Source organism: Pteronotus mesoamericanus, unplaced genomic scaffold (assembly GCF_021234165.1).
Source record: "Pteronotus mesoamericanus isolate MK-2021 breed Mesoamerican mustached bat unplaced genomic scaffold, CSHL_Meso_final contig_73, whole genome shotgun sequence".
NCBI lineage: Eukaryota > Metazoa > Chordata > Mammalia > Chiroptera > Mormoopidae > Pteronotus > Pteronotus mesoamericanus.
In genome coordinates this window covers 30,605,068-30,620,293 of record NW_026555245.1, presented here as the reverse complement: position 1 = coordinate 30,620,293, position 15,226 = coordinate 30,605,068, and the positions used below count along the sequence as shown (strand labels likewise).

The window sequence follows — 15,226 nt, the reverse complement described above, 5'->3', positions numbered from 1 at the left end:
AACTCTTAGATGAACTTCGGCATTATTATTAGATGTTGTTGAATGAAAAAATGAAAATGTCACCTAAAGAGGGACGCAGTTTCTAAAGATGGCTATTCATGTCTACAATATGACCGATCTCTTTCTATGCATTTCAATGCCATGATAAATTAAGATTTTGATTAATAATGAATATTTATTTTTTATTTTTATCCAGTGAAATGACCGGAAAAGATAGTGATGAGTATATACCGACTGTTCTCAGTTCAATAAATGATAACAACAACTAACATTCATGCTGTATTTACTATGTACCAAAAGCACTGATTTAAGGGTTTTTTTTAACTCTTTTGTCTACTCATAAAAAGATTTCCTCCTAGTTATATATATTTCTTAGCTTAGCTGTAGTAAATATATGTAATTATCAGAAAAGTTTTTATGGGTAGGGAAGAGAACTAATACGTACGGAGCTCCTGCTACTATTAACAGACATTGTGTCTTTCAATGCTCCCAATAACAACTCAACAATGTAGGCAATTTTGACCTCATATTACAAATATAGACACTGATGCTTAGAGTGTTTATGGATAATAAATAACAGTGCCAGAAAGCGCACCCAGGCCTGCCTGCCTCTAAAAGCTTACACGAGGGAAGAAGACTATGACAGGTGGGATGGGTCCTGGAGCAAGTTCATCTGAGGACGCAGTAGAAGAGGTGTGAGGATGATCAAAATAACAATGCTAGGGAGACCAAACAAGCACATCAAGAGCAAAACAGTCAGAGGGAGAATCAAGTCAGACTAATCAGATTATAGAGCAAAAAGCAGGGACTGGATAGTACAAGAATAGACGGGGAGCATATGAAGGCAGGGTTTGGAGCGACTGCTGCAAGCAGCCTTGGGCTCCAGCAGGTACAGGCTGCTTTGGAGAGTTGGACATCTTTAACTGAGAAGGTAAAAGGAACTATGTACTATATATAAGGCTTATTCCTCAAAACAAAATAAAACATGTTTTGATTGTTCTTCCCCCTTAACACAGTATCAGTTGCTATACATTTTCAAAAACTCTGACGAATGTCTCAGATTCTCAGCACTTTCTTCTGATGATGCCATGCAGAACGAACTCCTCCCTCACCACCAGGGCAGAGATTGTCTTATCACCTTCAAACCCATAAAACAAATAAAATGTAGGTAAAACCTCAAAATGTCTATAATTATATTAAATGTAAATGGTTTAATAACCTAATTAAAGCTTGACAGTGTCAGATAGATAAATAAAACAAAACCAAAGTGTACCTTTCTATGGACCCACTGTAAATATAAAATGTAGGTGAAAGAGAAGAATGGAAAAAGATACATCATACAAACACTAGTCAAATGAAAGCTACAGTGTGAAAAGATAATAACTGAAATTAATTATTAAAGTAGACAGTACAGTGTTCAGGGCCAAAACCATATTTCTGGAGGCCAATATTTAAAAAGGCATTGAAACATGCTAAGTCACTCCCATCTTTCAACAGAGCTCCCTGAATCCTCTGAACACTCCACTCCTGTGACTCACACTTAACAGCTAAATCCTTGAGATAGCTGATTAAATTCAATGTTTGTTTGTTTGTTTTGGTCAATTTTCCCTTATTTATCCACCTCTTATTGAAAGAGCCTTTGCTAAGGTTACCAAGGGCCTCCATGTATTAAATCCCAATGCCATTTTCAATCCTCATTTCACTTGATCTTCAGCAGCTTATTACACTACTGACATGTCACCCTTCTCACAATATTCCAGTATCATTCTGGCAGGGTGGCTCAGCTGGTTAGAGTGTCGTCCTGCTATACCAAGGTGGTGGGTTTGATCCCCCATCAGAGCACACACAAGAATCAACAAATGAGTGCATAAATATGTGGAACAACAAATCTCTCTCCCTCCCCCCGTCAACCTTTCAAAAAAATCAATTAAAAAGAAATACTTCAATCTCATAGCACCACACTTTCTGGGTTTTCCTCTTACCTCTTTGTTCCTTCGCAGCCTCCTTTGCAGTCTTACTTTCTTCTACTCAATCTTTATATGTTGGAGTTTTCCAAGTTTCAGTCTTTGGCCCTTTCCTCTTCTAACTTTAGAAACTGTCCCTATATCATGTCATTCTTGCTAACAACTACAAGTCCCATCTATATGATGATGGCTTAAAATTCATATACCCATGAAGCGTCTTGCTTAAATTCCGTATCAAGCAACCTTCTTAAAAGCTCCAGTTTGATGTTTCAAAAGTACTTCAAACTCAACACACTCAAAACTAAACTCACAATAGTCCATCTTGTTGTATTGCTTCTCTCTTAGCAAATGAGATCATTGATCCACTTCCGCAAGCAAAAATCCTAAAATTGTCTGGCACACTTTCTGCTTTTTTTCCTCCTATCCAATTGTTTCTTCACACCACAGACAAAGTGATCTTTTTTAAAAAAGCAAATCTGAGCACGCCACTCTGTCTTTAAAGTTTTACCATGACTTTTCCCTTGCTCTTAAAACAAAGACAACAAAGTCTGACCTTTCCCCTCTATTCCATCCTTACCTCACACTCTTGCCCTTGTTCTTTTTATCCCAGCCACACTGGTCTTTCTCAAGTTCTTCTTCCCATCACAGAGTCCTTGTAGATGTTCCCATTCCCCTCCTCCTGATCTGAAACTACTCTCTTCTGCCCCTGGATAACTCTTGTCCAGCCTTCAGATGTTAGCTCAAACATCACTGACCCCGAAAAGGCTTTACTGATACCAACAAAGCTGACATAACCTCAATGGTATAATATAATATTAACCAGTGGGGTCAGAGAGTTAGCAGAGAGAAATGGGTATTTCAGAGAAAGGCTAGGATAACTTCCAAATATTTATTCAAAAACAATGTTAAAGTTTCCTCTTCATTTTAATTTTTCTTGGTGGACATCAAATTCACTATTGTCTCATTAAGAAATTAACAAAGTCATTTGAACTCAACTGACCTCACATCTCAGGTCCCAAATAGCAGGTTTGTTCATTTCCTGGATACATTATCAGTATTTTTCATGAAATAAACATTTGGTGAACACCTACTGTGGGCCAGACTGTTCTTGGCACTAGGGTGCCTACACAGCCATGAGGAAAGCACCCAAAACTGCTTATCTTTATGGAACTTATACTCTACTGAGGGTAGGAAGCAAATAAATAATAAGCAAATAAATAAAATATACTACATGTCAATTGATGATAAGTGCAATAGTAAAAAATATTATTCAAAAATGGAAAGTAGATAGGCAGTCCCAGGCAGAGTGCGACAGAGTTTGGGTGGGAGGGAGGGTTGGTGGCTGCAAATAAATACCATGATCTTTAAGGCTTTATTGGGATGCTGACACTTGAGCTAAGACCCTCAAGGAGCTGAAGAATCAAAACACAACTGTGCATCCATTTGCTCTGATGCTCTTTTTCTGTTGAATATATCATTTCAAATGGGTCAAGAGCTGAATGAGAGAATACTGCTTTTACTTACAAGTCACCCTGATCTACTGTAATCAAACCAAAAAGGAAAAAAGACATTGCAATTATTGGTAACCCTCTATCATTGTTGATACATCTGCCTTTTGAGAAAAAAAATTTTTAATGTTTCTTTTATTCCCTTTTATCACAAATATATTCCTTTTTTTCAAAATACTCTCCAAACACATATTTCACATGTAGAAAATTTTGTTTATTCTTAAATGAGCCCAATTTCATCATGGGCTAAAATTTTAAGACAAAATGACTGCTGAAACTGAATTTTAATCATATAGATGAATCACAACATGCATTTTAGCTAGGCATGTATTATGGATAAGTCTAGTGTTCTACAGAGATTAATCACATGTTCTAATTACCATTTTGGTTATACGCATAATTAATAATATTCTGTCTTAATGGGACACACTGAATCTTCAGACAGTTGTAAGCTTTAACTATGCACACTGCCAAACCCAACTGTCAGCTGGACTGCCAAACACAAAGGAATCTTGGTGTAGTGTTTTAGCATGGATAACAATATGCATATCTTTATACATGATACGATGGAAAATTAATTGCTTTTCTTCCTTCAAAGTTTTCTCCACACTAATAATTTTATATTGCTTGATTGATCACCTACCCTAAATTATATGTATTGGCAAGTTATCTTATGAGCAATAAATACATGAATGTAAATGAGACCCAAGATTCAAAGAAGAAAAAAACACCTTAGGACTTACTGATTGTAAGCTTTCATTTTCACGCAAACAAGCTGTGTGAAGTTCTGATTTCAAAGTTGCAATGTGACTTCGATGAGATGTCATTTCCTTCTCTAATGTAGCAATTCTAGTGCCTGCAAGCTGGTAGACATCCATGAAACTTTTAATCATAGCCTAAAGAAATAAAAATAATGTCACATACAATTCAAATAAAGCTGTCCCCAAAGGAGAATTTCCATAATTTGAAAGCAAAATCATTAACATTTTTAAATAAACTACTTTTTATCTTTTTTAAAAAAATAACAAAGATAAACCTCACACTTTCTATTGAGAACAGTGACTATTTTAAGAAAGTTTGGAAGAAAATAATTGAGACTCCAGACTATTTAAATTAGATGTACTTTGATCTATTGTGCTTAAAATTTAGAATGCAGTTTTTAAAGATGGCACACTTATTTTTTTTGTAAAGATAAATTCAAGTTGTAATTTGACCTAAATTTTAATCTTACAGCGCACAACAGATGGATATATAAGCAAAATATTTCAAAATGAGCTGAATTAGTAAAATTTTCAATCCACCTTTAAAAAAGGTTTTAAACAAAAGGAACTGGAATAATCCTGTGACTTTTTAAGAGTAAATAATATCATCCATATACTGTAAGAAAAGCATAATTACATTGATTCATATAATAGAGAAGTGCCCTTATTATTATACTATATATCATAAAATAAATAATACAAGCAAGTGCTGGTACCTTTTTCTCTCCCCTAAATAGTATAATATTTGGGGGATTCTTAGACCTTTATATTACAAATAATAATATTTTATAGACATTTTCTTCTAAAGCAACCTGTAGTGAATTTTAAGTTCAAGAATGTTATTACATATTTTTAAGTCTTTCAAAATACTTCAAACATAGCAAAATAAAATCAAATATTTCTGACACATTCAACTATGTTATATTATTTACAAGAAAAAGTGTGCCAGCCACAGTCACAACTTAGTACAATGGTAAATAGTTTAAAAATTTCCAAATTACATTTAATCTGAAGAGTCTAATTTGGGAAAGCTTTGAGAAACTAGATATTTGAGCAATTCTGAATGTACATGAAGCAACAATTTGGTGAACAAAGATAAGTTTCAACACACATAATGTCTGAGAAAGAGAAGTAGGTTAATATTTGTACTTAAGGGATAAACACTTCACACCTCTTTGCCAAATAAATTCCTATTTTCCCTCAGATATCTAGCTCAGACACACCTCTTTCAAGAAGCCCCTTTTGAACCCAAAGGCAGTATTAACTTGTACTGTGGTTCTCTGGGAGTCCTTTATGCTTGTTTCTATCATTACATGTACTGCTTTAACAGAAATGTGTTACTTTCCATGTTTATCGTCACTATGCTAAGCAGCTCCTAAAGCCTGATATTACGCCTCGTCATCTCTGTATCATCAGGGATGATGGTGGCCCATGGTAAACACTTGTTTGAATGAATGAATAAATGAGATGAAAAACCACAAGTTGAAGCCACATGTTGGCATACAAATACCTTATAGGAAAAAATAAAAATGTTTGGGAAAATATAACCTTACAACTGTAAGAAATAAAGCATTAACCATACTCTGTTCAAGTCAAAAAAAGAAACAAAAACAGAGCTCTCGGCAAAAAAGGACAGAGTACACAAAAATGAATTCTGCCACCCAGCACTAACTAAACATGGTATGACCTCATGTTTGCAAACATCTCACATGTCCTAATCTATCTCACTTTAAGTAATTGCAAGGTAAGATTACAGCTGATCCTAACACAAAATATTTCCCTAGATTTCAAAAGTTTGTAAAAGTAACTATAAAATCATATCTGTTTCTTCCTATGCCAAGTCTCTCTCCACTCTTACAAATTCATTCATCTTCTCCATTGAGATAATGGACCAAGAATCACCAGTTCTACTTCTTTTCTTTCTTTTCTTTTCTTTATGTTTCATTTCAATTTGTTTTGTTTTGTTTTGTTTTGGGGCCACACTGTCACTTACTTAGCTTTGTGATGTTGGGCACTGCCGCACCATCTCTCTGAGCCCCCAACTCTTCTTTCTTTGAAACAGGAAGAAAGTCATTGTCTTGCCTATTTCCAAAACTACTGTAAAGCTCAGATCATTAAAAATCTAATGCAAAGACACCCTCTTAACCCTAATGTGAGAAAGTCCTGAAAAAGTGAAATCTACTGAGTTTCATTGGAGTCATATCGTTGTTCTATGTTTGTGAGGTAGTAATTTGTACGTCTGATTCCAAATCCCCACCCTCAACACTCTCACCACACATGGCTTAACAGGTAAGAATCAAATGGCAGAAATGTCCTGATGATTGTGTTGATTAAAGCGTGACAATATTTTAATCCTATCAATTATACAAAAATTTTTGGGTTGCGATTTTGGCTAGAAAATAACCAACTTCCCTGTATCAACCACTTTCTCTTTAAACTAATACATGCCATGTTTTTATAAATATTTTAACAAATATATTTCATACTAAATATATTTTACATTTTTAACAAAGGTTCAAAATACACTATTAGGTTAGGAAATTTGCTTTGAAACTTTTCTATGCACATATAAATTTTTATAGACTTAGATTGTTTTTAGAAAACAGTTTACAATTCTGGAAATGTTTCCAAACAACAATTTTCATAACACTTTCTCCATAAAATGCCTTCAATGGAGCAGCGAGGGTTTCTTCTACAAATGGCACTTCACCTTGATGTGGCAGAATGTGTTTTATATGGGGAGGGTTTTTTAAATATTTTCTAGATAGCATGCTTATTCTATACCGGTGATGGTAGTCACATGCCATCAAAGAAAAGGTCTATTGATTTGGAACCTTTCTCTTTTTGTTTGAGATAATCCCATAATAGATACTTAAGTTCAAGAATACTTTGGAGCACTTTTTCACGAGAAAAAGAGTAAAACTTATATAGAAGATTAAAATATTTATCTCATTGTAAACTGCTGTAAAGATTACACTATGTAAAATAATTGAAGCCATAAATTAATTTACTCATATAGGATGCATAACAGTTCATGCTGAAATACAAAGAAAGTAAATAAATGAATAAAGATGCCACTGGCAGACTCTCTGCATTGTGAAATCCTTCTACCTTTCCCTTAAAATATCCACAGAAAACATTAATGTCTGAAAAATGAACCAAGTGAAGGTACCAGTGCCAATCCATACCACAGAAAAAAAAATTATTTATTTATTTATTTATTTATTTATTTATTTATTAAAAAGGAGCATCTATTGTCTTGTAAACCCACTGGGATATATTTGGTCTCCAAAGTGAGTAAAAATTGGGGAAAAAATAGAGAATTTTCATATATAGGCTTTATTTTATATTTAGTTCTTTTAATTGGCTTTATTTTTTAGAGCAGTTTTAGGTTCACAGAAAAATGGAGGAGAGAGTACAGGGAGTCCCCACATACCCCTTGCTCCTTGCATACCCAAAGCTTCCTCCTCCATCAACATCCTGTGCCAGAGTAGTACATTTGTTACAACTGACGACCCTGTACTGACACATCATCACCCAAAATTCACAGATTATATTAGGACTGACTCTTCATGTTGTGCATTCTGTGAGTTTTGACAAATATATAATGACATGTACCCATCATCACAGTATCATACAGAATAGTTTCACTGCCCTAAAAATCCTCTCTGCTCTGCCTATTCGCCCCTCCCTGCCCCCACCCCCTGGCAATCACTGATCTTATTACTGTCTCCATAGTTTTTATATTACATGAACTCTTTAATCTTTCTCCCAAAAATCTTTTAAAACTTTCTATTTTTCTAGGTTTTATGTTTTAGAGCTTGTGCAACAGTAACAGATGTATGTAAGTTTTAAAGGAATAAGTATATATATATATATATATATATATATATATATATATATATATATATATATGGGGATGCTGGCTCAAAAATAAGAGTAAGCAATCAACACATTTAGAGAACACTCCTCTGCATCACTTGGAGACTAACTGGAGGGGTAGTCCAGCGGAGTAGTCCGCTCTTCCCTTACAGGTGCTGAGGCAGGTGGCAGCAACTGGGTTTTTTCCCCAGAGACCAAAAGAGAAAGAGCCCTAGAAACAGGAAAGCAGAGTAGGGCCTCAGGAGCCTCTCATCCAGAAGACAACCTACCAGCCCACTGGGCCTGGAAGCATGTATGTCCTACTTCCTGATGTTAAGTTCCAATAATCAGAACCCTCATCTACATAAGCATAGAAGCAACACCGCACTCCAGGATACCAAGTCTGTATTGCTGCATAACAAATTATCAAGAATGTACCGGCTTAAAGCAATACAAATTTAGTATTTCATAGCTTCCGTGGGTCTAGCATGGGTTAGCTGGGTTGTCGACTCAGGGTCTCACCTGGCCAGTATCAAGGTGTTAACTGGAGCTGTGACCTCATCTGCGACTCAGGGTCCTCTTCCAAGTTGTTGGAAGAATTTAGTTCCTTAGGGTTCTAGAACAAAGGTCTCCATTTTCTTGCTGGCTGTCAGCCAAGGTCACTCTCAGCTCCTAAAGACCACCCCCAGGTCCTTGCCAAGTGAACCCCTCCTTTCTCAGCATGGCTGTTTGGTTCCTTCCAGGCCAACAGAAAAGCATCTCTCCAACACTTCACCTTCTTTTAAAAGGCTCATCTAACTACATCAGACCCATGCAGGACAATCTCATATTTACAGTCTTAAGCACCCTCAAGAGTAGGAAATTGCGTATACACCAGGGGGAATGGTCTTGTAGGCCATGTTAGAATGCTGATTACCACAACCTAAACCATATGTCTTAGTAAAAATTGACTCAAAATTGAACACAGATAGATTTAAATGTAAAACATAAAACCAGGAAAGTTTTAGAAGAAAATAGAGAAAATCTTTGGCATCTAGGGCTTGATGAAGAGTTCTAAGACAGGATACCAAAAGTATAATCCATAAAAGAAAAAAATCAATAAATTGAACTTCAAAATTTAAAACTTTTGCTCTACAACAAATCCTGTTACAAAGATTAAAAGACAAGTTACAAACAGGGGGAAATATTTGCAATATAGACACCTGCCAGGGGAAATATTTACACCACCTGTCTATATTTGCTCACTGACAGTCACAGCTACACTGGGTATTCTGGGGCCATAGTATAGCCTGTAGCCTCAAAGGAGTCAATGCAATCTGAGGGGCATGTGTACTCACCTCAACTTTCCACTCAAAGTCAATCCCACAAATGCCCCAAAGTACACCAAGGAGAGAGGTGAACCCCACATTCTACCACCAGAAATCGTCTAATGAGTTGGAAAATATAGGAGTCAATAAAACCTAGGCTTGGTCACCTTTGCTCAAAGTCATTCTCACTTCCTCTGTAGTTCCCGCGCTCTGAGGCTTGCCTAGACCCCAGTTCTAACAACACTTACTATATGCCAGTCACCACATTATGAGCTTTGCCTATTCTTCTAATTTAGGCAACACTCCTGTAAGACTCATATTATCTCTACTTTACAGAATAAGAAACTGAGGGTCACTGATGATACTAAGTACCTTACTGAAGGCCACCCAGCTAATAAAGACTGGAACTGGTATTCAAATCCATGTCTGTTCAGTTCCAAAGCTCATTCTCATTCTCTGTGTTGCAAGTTCTCAGGTTTGCTTTGGACTAGTTTAGTGTTTCTTGGTTTTGGTTTGTTTGTTTGTTTTTTGGCTGTCTATCATACAAAGTCTCTCAGTGAAGCCAGCAGAATTAACCTAGGCCCTCCGAGTTTCATAAAATTGCACAGCTAGTCTATCACAACATTCATATGCATCTATTTCATCCATGCTCTCTCCTCTACTGAGTGAAAAAAGTACAAAAGCAAAGCCATCTTGAATTTTGCTGTGAAAACAGGATTTCAAAGATCTCAAACTCAATTATTATACAACATTAATTCTGAGCTACCAGTTTTTGCCTATGTAACCTAAATCAACATTTACCTCAAGTAAAAGAACTTCAGATGATTTCTTAGGGATTTCATCCATCTGTAGAAGGGGCTCAATAAGCATTTGCAGCACATTATTGAATCCCTATTCTATCCAAATATGTCACATATTTCTATACTCCCCCAAAATCTCTTTTAATTCTAGATAATGTAATTTGAAAGAGGGCTATGAGATTATTTTAATAAGAAAAAATTAAAGTTACAAATGATAGCAAATCTATAATGCACACAATAAATTTTGAGAAAAAGGAAAACAGCTCCTAGTTTACTTCATTGACTTGTGTGTGAAATGACAGAGTGCCGTGCATCTCTCAGCAGCATGACTCAACGATCTCATACCATCAGTGAACAACTGCAGAAGCAGGACACCAAGTCAGTGATATCCCAAATCCTGCCCACGCAGGATCGATTCACCTTACACACAAATTCTGAATAAGGTCCATGCACACTGCATATCTGTATAGAAGGGAATGGGATTCCAAGAAATTATATTTCATTATACCTACTAAGATTGGGGAAGACTTTTATCTTGCCATACCTGGACAATTATCTGGCAGGAAAATGACTTTTATGTAAAAACTAGGATTTTAGTGAACCAAGTTTTTCCCTCCCTTTCTCATACAAGATGTTTTCCCATTCCTGGACAGCTGATTTTCAATTTTGAGTGTCCTAGGGCTTTGTGTGCAGTGCTAGAATTGTTATGTTTTCTTTAGCAACTGGTCTGGTCCACTGCTGTCCACTTACGACTGCACACTCCTGTTTACTTATTAAAGGCCATGATTAAAAACATGTAACTAGATATTTAATGTAATGTGCACACGAATACTGAAATGCTTTTTAGTGTTGATGGTGACATTGATAAGGATAGAAAAAATTTAGTTGTAAATGCACAACTGAAGACAAAATAGATGTGATGTTGAATATAGTTATGTTTTTTGTTGGTGTTATTTTGTGTAGAAAAAAAAAAGAATCAAAGTTCATTTTGGCCTCTTTGCCATTTGAAATGGCCCTGGACTTGACTTATCGTATCACTCAAAATTTTTACTGGCACTACTTTGATGGATGTAAATATAGTGGCTTTTCAGGTATGAGAAGGAGCCTCATGGGAAACCATATTCAGCCAAGTTGCAGAATACTTTTGCAACAGATTTTTTTATATTATGTTTTCTTTATAATATGTTTAGACTCCAAACTTTTTTTCTGGCCTCCACTCAGCCATGGTATATACAACTTAAACATGCCAAAAACAAGACCAACTCTTTTTCTAATATGTTATTTCCAATCAGAATTGAATCAAAGCCAATCCTGAGGCTAAGATTACTGCTCTCATGCTTATGGCTACAATAAAGGAAGACCAAAGGAATAAAAAATGACATGTTGGTTTCCTACAAGAATATGGAAAAGGGATCATCAAAATAATCAGATGCTGGAAAAAAAGTTTCCCTTGGAAACTAATGCATATGGACATGAAGCCATATAAAGGAACAGCAATCTTAGAAAATTCTAAGAGGAATGAGTTTCTCAGAAGCACTGTTAAATCGACAACTATAGTAGTAATGAGAAGAGGAGGAGGAGAAACTACCTTGCTTAAGGGACTTAAAAATGTAAGCAATATACAAAAAGTTCATCATATGGTGAATTACAGAATTGGCACTGGATTTATTAGTGTGTTCCAAAACAAACCCTGATAAAGAAAGAGTAGTTTAGTGAGTATAGTTACCATTTCTTGAGCACCTACTATATCTTGACGTGACAGGCAGTTTTAAAATGGAAATCATTTAGACTGCACTGGAGTCTATTGACAGAGATAAGACTTAGTATGGCATGAGGGTACCGATGACTTTTTTAATTCGATTGTGATGATGTGAGCTGGAACTCAGGCAATTGTGATGATGTGAGCTGGAACTCAGGCAATCTAGTTTTGTTCAAATGTCAAATTCATAACATCTGGCACTTATGTGTGGAAATGATTGTATAAACTTTTGATACTTAATAGTACATTCCCTGTGTATCAGTTACTTTGACTATTCTCTAATTCTTATCAAGTAATAAACATACCTGTGCAGGGTGACTTAGACTCCTCACCACAAAGAAGGTCAATTTCTAGTTATACTAAGTATATACAAACCTGAGCACAGCATTTTTTTTTCTGGGGCAGAATGTATGATCTCTAATCTTTATACTGTCCCTGCAAAATAGGAATTATTTAGCACAATTTTACATATAAAGCTACTGAGGCTCAGAGTCCATAAATAGCTTTCTTTAGAGTACATTGCTAATAAGTAGCACAACTGGAAATCAACCATCTCATTCAAAACTACCTGTTCTTTTTCTTTAATGTGCATGTAGTTCTGCCTTTAAAAAAAGGCCCCAAGTAGCCCTGCCAGGTGGTTCAGTTGGTTGGAGCACTGTCCCATACACCAAAAGGTTGCAGGTTCGATTCTCAGTCAGGGCACATACCTAGGTCATGGTTCAATTTCCAGTTGGGGAACATTTGGGAGGCAACTGATCAATGTCTGTCTCTCACATCAATGTTTCTCTCTCTCTTTCAGCCTCTTTCTCTCTCAAAAATCAGTAAACATATCCTTGGGTAAGAATTTTTTTTTTAAGTGTCACAAAAAACCATCAATCTATAAAAAGAAATAATAAAATAAAAAGGCCACAGTAGAGAAAACATCAGTCCATTCATTAGTGTATTCAATATATATTATTGAGTTCTTAATTTATGTTCTAGGTGCTGAAGATACAGTAGTAAAGAAGACCAAAGCCCTTCCCCATGCGTCTTACATTCTAGGGAGAGAGATACTAGAAAATATACGAGGTCATGTGCTATGAAGGAAAATAATGCGGAGCCACAGCTATAAAGTGTGAAGGGAGAAGGTTGGCTATATTAGTTACTGGTGAGAGAAGGTTTCCATGACATGATATTTAAGCAAGGACATGAATAAATGAAGGACTGAGCCTCATGATGATTTGGCATAAGCCATGCCAAGTAAAGAGACCAGGAGGCACAAAGCCTCAGAAATGGGACTGTTACAGCAAAAAGGTCAGTATTGCTACACACACATTGCCATGTACTCAGTGAACGAGGGGGAGGGAGTTAGGAGAGGAAGGTGGACATAGGCAAGGCCCAGGTCATGGAGATCCCAAGGCCAAGATGAGAGGTTTGGAGCTTCTATGAAGGGTGATGAAAAGCCATTTACTATATATGAAGAGAGGAACAGTCAGTTCTGATTCACATTTTTTAAGTTGGAAAAATAATATAGTTTTAAATTTCATATTGAAACCAGGCGGATAAAACACTATAAAACAGATTATCTACTCAAAAAAAAGCCAAATGCCTCTTCTTGTTTTTGGAGGAGGCTGTAATAAAACAAGGGTTAGTGGTAACTTCTGGCTCTTTCCTGATCTTTCCCGAAGGGCCACAGCATAGACACTGGCACTGGATTCGGACCGTGCTTGTGCTTGTTTGTTCCTCTTGTATTAGAGACTAACACTTCACGTTCCTTTTATTTTTTTAATCCCTCCTCTCTGAATGCACATTTGCACGCTATCATCTCAATCATCTGCCAAGCACAGGGCTGGACATACACTTGTTCAGCTTGATGAAATTAACAACATATAATATAGGTATGGTTCTTCTTTTTGACTTAGTGAGGCTTCCAATCCCAATAATTATGTGGACTGTACTGCAAGTGCCTATTTATCCTCTTCGAAGGATTTCTGGGGCTTAACAAAGGGAATTTTATAGTCCAACAATCTCTTTCTGATTGATTCACTCTTTTTGGAGAGGAACAGAGTGGTAACCAGCACTTCCCATTTCTCTGTCCCATAATCAACCTACAACAAAGACCCAACTGCTTTAATTCAATTTGACAGTGTACCAAAACACATCTTAATGTTGATCTTTTGGGGGTTCAGTATGCAAACTGTCTTAAAGGAATGTTGTTAGTACAAAGAGATAAGTAATAGAAATAAATGGCTTGCAGGCTGAGAGACAGTTGTTCACCAGCAAGGAAAGACTGCTCGGCCCATCCTCTCAGTACCCATACCTTTCAGAGAGTGCACTTGATTGAACCTCCTGAAGCAGAGTAAGTACATCCATACATACACACACTGTTGAATGCTTTACCTTTCCTCTTTTCACATAAAACTGTTAGATTTATTTATGAACCTCAGCAAAAGACATCCATAATTGGCATCTTCACATTAATTTAAACAAAGTTTCTAAAAAGCATTTAGCTGGAATCACAAAAATCTGATGCACTTGTTTGTGGTTTAATTACATCCAATATGAACAATTTCAGTATACCTAAAGAAAAACAAATCAGTAACAAGAGAAAATATTTTATGCTTTTATGAAAAGCTCATTTTTAGTACCATGATTCCATTCTGATTCTGATATATCAGACTGGTTTGGGAACTCACATGCTTCAGTCATGGTTATCTACTTTTAATCCCTATAATCTCTGATGTATAACAAAATTCACTGAAGTATGTTAAACTACATCTCTGAAAAATATTGTTACTATATTGTTTTTAAAAACAAATTAGTTCTAAGGTGCTTTCTGATATTCAACGAAATCAATGAATCCACTTTTTGCACATTATGAAGGAAATAAAATTTCCATGAAGTCCCACAGAGACCAAAGTTTATTCCCAATATCACAGAGCTTTGGTAGCTGAAGAGATCCTACCAATCATTTAGTTCAACTCCAATTTGCAAATGAGTCCACATTTGCAAACAGGGGTTGAACTGAATGAGCTATCTAGAGGCTGAGACTCAAACCCAGATACTTCCCATCCCTATTTTCTGACAATAACATTTATAGGAAAGGGGAATTTTAGCTACATAACATTCAAAGCCACTTAGATGCCACCTCTATGAAGCCTCTCCTAATTTTCCCAGCAAGAGCAAATTTCATTCTTCTCTAAAAACCATGACAATTTATCAAAACCTCTCCTACAACAATCACGCGTTCCATGTCATATCACTCTGAAATTTCGTATCCCCCTCCC

At 36.1% G+C, this 15,226-nt stretch overlaps 1 protein-coding gene across 1 annotated transcript in view; it reads right to left on the bottom strand.

The window, feature by feature from the left end:
- CCDC171 (coiled-coil domain containing 171) overlaps positions 1–15,226 on the bottom strand; it is a 289,149-nt gene that overhangs the window by 40,647 nt on the left and 233,276 nt on the right. The window contains exon 25 of the mRNA XM_054583183.1: positions 4,216–4,368. Within this exon, the coding sequence (XP_054439158.1) occupies positions 4,216–4,368 (153 nt within the window). The remainder of the gene's footprint in view (positions 1–4,215; positions 4,369–15,226) is intronic.